This window comes from Phyllostomus discolor, chromosome X (genome assembly GCF_004126475.2).
Source record: "Phyllostomus discolor isolate MPI-MPIP mPhyDis1 chromosome X, mPhyDis1.pri.v3, whole genome shotgun sequence".
Taxonomy (NCBI): Eukaryota; Metazoa; Chordata; class Mammalia; order Chiroptera; family Phyllostomidae; genus Phyllostomus; species Phyllostomus discolor.
Window position 1 is genome coordinate 1,475,342 of NC_050198.1, and position 6,267 is coordinate 1,481,608.

At 47.8% G+C, this 6,267-nt stretch overlaps 1 protein-coding gene across 2 annotated transcripts in view; it reads right to left on the reverse strand.

The window, feature by feature from the left end:
* Positions 1-4,719, reverse strand: part of ARHGAP6 (Rho GTPase activating protein 6) — a 465,834-nt gene extending 461,115 nt beyond the window's left edge. Inside the window, exon 1 of one of the 2 annotated variants that reach the window (XM_036017105.1) lies at positions 2,329-4,719. In XM_036017105.1, the coding sequence (XP_035872998.1) occupies positions 2,329-2,907 (579 nt within the window). In that variant the 5' untranslated portion in view covers positions 2,908-4,719. The remainder of the gene's footprint in view (positions 1-2,328) is intronic. The other variant, XM_028523044.2, reaches the window with a different exon arrangement.
* Positions 4,720-6,267: the final 1,548 nt, after the last annotated feature.

Genomic DNA, 6,267 nt, shown 5'->3' on the forward strand with positions numbered 1-6,267 from the left:
AGACATTTTTCATTGTCACACTGGTGGGGATGGGTGCTAGTGAGTAGAGGCCCAGGATGCTGTTAAACATCCTACAATGCACAGGACAGCCCGGCTCAAAGAATTATTCAGCCACAAGTGTCAATAGGGCAGAGGCTGAGGAACCTTGAGCCAGAACAACCAGGAAAAGCACAAGAATCAAATCTGTATGAACCAGATCTCAGCCCTCAGAGCCCATAAGTAGCCATGCAAGGTGTTCATTGGCCAGACTTTTGACATCATTAGTACAAATTCTCTTTTAGGACAAAGGACCTGGCTTGCTTGCCAGTGAGAAGGACAAGCAGTGCTCAGCAAGATGAATTTCCTTGGTTTTTGAGAGGTTCCAAGGCATTAAACCTTTGAAAGGTAATCCAGGCCATTAAATTCCAGACTCAGGGGTTACTTTAGGATATCTGGGCCTCTACTAAACAAAATCAGCATTGGATCTTCATGCCAGGATTCTACAGATTCACTCTATGTCTGCCTCAAGGATAAATGGATCACACACACACACACACACGGATGAACACTTTATGAGAAAATTTTGTTCTTTTGCTAGATGGCTATGTACTTAGTTTTAACCATTGTAAAGAGGTGAAAGTCCCAGTAGATAAGTTTGCAGACTGCCCAAAAACTCATAGAACAGTTTAAAGCCACCAGTATAGCTGCAGTTCAGATATTTGTCCATTGATTATGAGATTTGATGGCCAAAAAAAAAATTTCTAGCCAGTTGTGATCATCTACAGTAGAATGCCTTTTGGTCACAACAGTGACAAACAGCTCCTATATATTACATTCCAAATATGTATGGATGCTATAGAAAATGGGAACTTTCTTAATGATGCAATTAGGTTTAAAGGTGATGTCAATGGCTATCTAATCCAAGAACTTGGCTTGCTTTTGCATTTCTGTCTTTTTCTCTTAACTCCAACAGATTAATCTGATAATGCGTGCTTCTGATATACGGCGGGAATCCAGCCTCTTCCAGAGACCAAGAGAAATTCAATATTTAGATTTTTGATATCTTAGTCTTTCTAATGCCAAGTTCCCTGGTTTGGAGAAAATGTCTTGCTCTCTGAATTGACTTTTCTTTCTCCTGCCTATCTTCCAATAAAATGGGCAGAATAATCAGTAATGTCTGTTAGTTTTTGTAATCCATACTCCCCACCCAACAGCAGCTGTTACTTTGACTCAGTTAAACTAATATTTTATTAGTATGTGATGCTAATATCTCTGATTACTACTGCTGATTTTTCTAACGCAATTTATTAAAAGCAAAATCTCATAGTTATCCTATATTAACAGAGTGAGGTATGATTTTGGATGTTATTTTCAAACGTTTTTCTTGGTTCTGTTTCCTTTATTTAGTCTAAATCTCCAGCAATTACATGGTATTGCATTTCATTTCTGTAATTCTAACTGTACTTTAGAATATTTAATTACAACCAATGGAATCTCCCTTCCTTTATGGAAACAGATCCAAGACACATCTATAGAGTTTGTGCACTGAGATAGGAGCTGTTCATTTTAAAAACAACTACTATTTATTTTGTAAAAGCATGTTGCTTTCCAAGTACCCATCAACCAGTTTCCCAATAGCTCTGTTTTCCATTCTTCCTAATCCGAGAGCTCCGAGACCTTATTTATTAATGATTCCCGATTCACATATATTTCACTCATGAAATAAGTAAAAGAAGTGAAATGAGGACAACTGCTAGTTCTCTTTAGTGGAATTTCAGCATGTTTCCATTACTTTTCAGAGCCTTAACCAGAGATTCTTTTCCCTATATTCAACTAGTACTCCATACGACAGAGTTCTAATTTCAGAAGAAAATACCAAACCTAGAGAATTTTGGTAGTTACTTCCCCCTACTACCCAAACAGACAGAACTACAACAACACCCTCCAAAATAACGTTCCTGAATTGTCTGTAGAACAACCAGATGGCAGGCATATTTTATCTAACCCTTACAAACCACTTAGAAATAGATCATTTGAGTTCCTAAACGTATCAACTTTTGGTGAGGAGATAAGAGGACCCTTTGGAATGGCCTGCAGGCAAACAGGAAAGCAGAACACCAAGTCTTCCTCCAGCTCCCGCCACTGCTCCAAGAGGAGCCAAGAAGCCCTAACAAGAGGCACACGTGTGGCCACTAGGACCCATTTCCAGGAACCATTCACCAGCCAAAGAGAAACAGCCACACCATGGAAACCCCTCAGTGGGTCCCTGGCTCTGTAAATGTGATGAAATGAAAGAACTTCCCAGGTGTCCATCCTTGGGCCATGAGGACCCATGGCACCAGACCCTACCTCGGACTTCCACACGACGTAGGGGTGGCCATGGCTGTTGGGTGGGGACTGGAACTTTCTCTGCTGGAGCCACCTCCTGGGAGACGCGAAGATGCTGTTGGAGCCTCCCCCGGAGGAGCAGAGGATGGCGCTGCGGCCACTGCCTGGCCCAGCCAGGACCGAAGGCAGGTCCCAGGCCATGCTCTTCTTGAGGCTGCTGCGACCCAGGGGGACCTCATAGTCAAAGTGGAAGCTGCCAGACGGCGACTTCTCCTGTGGGGTGCTTGGAGTGGAGAAGGATGAGCACAGGGGTCTAGGGGGTGGGAGTCGGTTGACTCGGGGGTGTGGGCCCCTGGAAGAGGACGCTGAGCGGGGCCCAAGGCCTTCAGCCGGGGACAATGGGGAGCATAGGCGGCCCCCGGTAGCCCCCGGCGAGCCGCCCTCCACGCCCACCTCGCCCCCGCTGCCGCCGATCAGGGCTGGGTCCAGGCTACGGGTCTGGCGCAGCTTCCTCTTGGAGAACCCCTGGGCTGAGGCCGAGGCACCCGAGGCTGGCGAGGAGCAGGAGAAGACACTGTGGAGCAGGCTTTGCGCAGACATCACGGCAGGGCTATGCCCGAGGGCCACCTTCCTCCCGGTCTGGGAATACTGGCGATTTGTACCGCGGAAAGAAAAGGGACTCAGGAGATGCTGCCAGGCTCGGAGGGTGGAGGTGGGCAGTGCCAGGCTCACATGCCGCTAGGGCACTACAAGTGCCTCGGAGGGGGCAGAAGCAGGAGATCCATCACCAGCCTTCTAAGAAAAGGGTCGAGGGCGCCTACAGCGGTTAGAGCCTTTCCCCGGAGCCGAAGTTGCGAAGGAGATAGAAAGGAAGAGGAGGAGGAAGGTCAGGCGCTCGCTGTGTTCCCAGCTCCAGCGCGCCAGCGCTACTCCTGCTTCCCAGCTGAGGAAAGAGGCTCCGGGCTCCTGCTCCCTGGCGCTGGGCAGCCTCGAAGTGTCCAGCAAGCTCTTCCTTGCACCCTAAGGACGGTCGCGGTGGGCTGGGGAGGAGGCCTCCTGGGCGTGCGCCCAGGGCGCGTCCGTGCTCCCAGGGCAGCGAGAGGGACTTCCTCCAGCGATGGAGCTGGGCTCGCGGGCTGCGCCGCGGGAGTACAGTCGCCGTCTCCCGGGGCCCCTGAAGCTGCGTGTCTGGCCTGCACTTGGCTGCTGCGCCCAATCCTTCAACTGGTTAGGCGCAAGGGTATCTCCAAGCTCCAGGGTCCGCAGAGTGCCAATCTTGCCCCAAAGCGGGGACACGGAGCCCGCTTCGCCCAGGGCCTTCCAAGGGCTGAGTGTCTACCATGGGAGAGAATTCCTGGCAGTGCTCAGGGCGCTAAGGAGAGAACCCTAGGGGCAGATACCCAGGGTCCGTTCCGAGGGACTCTTGATATTCGCAACCCAGCTTTGGGCCCGGGGCAGGCGCGATGTCCCCGCGTGCACGCTCAGGCTAGAGGCAGCGGGAAGGGGGCAGCCGGGACTGGCAGGGCGGGAGGGAAGCCAGGTCTCTAGCTGAGGCGGAGCCAGGATCAGGAGAAAGCAGAACCTGGAGAAGTTTTCCAGGCGCCCAACCTGGGAGCCGCCCCTAATACCCGGTCTCCTGGGGAGAAAGCTGTGAGGACGGAAGTGCGGACCTTCTCCCCGGCCTCCCCTCCCCCAGATTGAGGGGGGCGCCCCCTCCACTCACGTTTCTGGAAAGGAAAGGAAGTGTCAGATTGCACCCCACCCACTGGTGTTAGATTGGCAACCCAGGACGGTCGCTCTGAAGTTGAAGTTAAATGTCCTGCCTTCCTTCCCCACCGCCCCCCCCCACCCACCCACCGCCCCTGCTGTTTTTGTTTTTTAAACAGAAAAGATAGAGATTCAGTTCAAAAGAGCTGGAGATGGGAGCTAGTAAGGGCTGGGGCGGTGGGGGGAATCCTCGCTCGGAAAATGTACTCCAGAAGGAGGGGTAAGTGAGGCCGGGAGGGGTCAGGCGCCTCCAAACTTGGGGCAGGCACTGGACGCAGCGTCAGCCTGGAGGCTGCGGAGATTAGCGCTTTCAAAGCGCTGAGTCTCTGGTTCGGATCTTGTACGCCTCTGGGCGCAGCACGCCAAGGCCACATTCCTAGGAGGCTGGAAAATGCTGGCGACGTCAATATTCCCTGCTTGGAAACCAGTCTAGGAACAGCTTCTCCCGCTACCGTCCTGCCGCTGGAATCTGTAAAGCGCAAAGCCTCGCCTGTCTCTCCGCGGGCTTTTGACGTAACAGTTATGTTTTGCAACGCATTTTACAACCTTCTCATTGGGAGAGCAGAGATAATGCTGGAAATGCCAGCATACTTTGTGTAATGGTTTTCGCGTGTCCCTTTTACCACTTCAGAGTGCAGAGAATGTAAAGGCGACTTTCCTTTATCATTTCTTTTATTAAAAAAAAAAAACTTAAGATGAACTTATAAATACAGGTGTTTGCCACAAACATTCGCTTTGTTCTGTATGTACCAGAATTGTCCAACGCTGATTTTGGAAGGCTTCTTTTACTCCCTATAAAATGTTCACGGGGAAATTAATTTCTTTGTCTTTAAAAAAGTGTGCTTAATGTTTCTAAATACTTGACTATCTAGGAGAAGGCACGTCGTGAAATCTAATTAACAGAAAAATTTGCTGCTTCTTTCTCACCCCAGGATTTCTCATGTACTTTTTTTTTTTTTTTTTTTGGTAAACGTAGCAGGATGGTTTGCACCCAGGGCATTTCTTCAGTAACTTTATGAACTATCTGCTGCCTGAAGACCAAATGAGATACAAATTTTCCATTTCACCACTATCCATCTCCTGTTGCCCTGAAACTTCAGTATTTTCAGTGGCTGGTGATTAGGTGTGCTATGGAGAGGCACAGCATTTAAAATCGCTTACTTCCTTGCCTGACTACACACACCAAATTGCTTTTAGGATATTGTTGGTGTTTGTTTTATTCTCTCCTCAGACAAGTCACATTAGAAGTAAAAGAACGTGCGTCTTGCCTGCCCTTTTCTTAGCAATACCTTGTAACTTGTCACTAGCAATGAAAACACTTAATGTCTCTACCATTTGAATACCATTGTGTGAAATTGGTTATGCCCCATTGGTTTTTGGCATTTGAAGTAGATGGTTAACAAAGTCACACTTCATAGAATCACTTTTAACTCAAGGTGGCTGAGCAAATGTAATTTAGGAGTCATATACATTCTGTTTCTCTAAGCCCATATGATAACCATGGGGTTGGAAATGCAAACCTGCCATAATTAAGCAGGACTAATAAGAATGCCCTACAGGCACGAATTCACACATTCTTGGTCATGGATATCGGAAAGCCAATGAGCAGAGGGACACTTCTATTGGCACTTGCTGCTTGGGGCAAACTCATTCAGTTCATTCATCATCTTGTTTCCAAGGGGTCCTGACCCTCCCTCCATTAGCCTGAGGCTTGCCTCACAGTTGGAAACAATGAATAAGTTGTTTTAAATAATCATAAATATTAAGCTCAGGCTCCTTTTTAAAAACCTGGTGTAAGTATACATGTTTTTATTTATTTATTTTATTTTAATCATTGTTCAAGTACAGTTTTCTCCCTTTTACTCCCAGTGCAGCCCACCCACCCAACCCTCCTCACTTCCCTCCCATTACCACCCTCCCCCTAGTTTTTGTCCACGTGTCCTTTAAGTTTGTTCTCATGAACCCTTCCCAATGTCCCCTGAAATTCCCTCTACTCTCCCCTGTGGTCACTGTATACATGTTTTTAAAACACAGGGGAAAAATGTAATGGCTGTTCTAGAAAGAAAGATTTTATAAGAAAATTATTTGGATTTTTAAATGCTATTTTAAAAACTATTTTGATGTCCAACCTGATTGCCATGAGGTTTATTTTTCAGTCATTGAGGCTTATGTTATATTCATTCATTCTTAGGG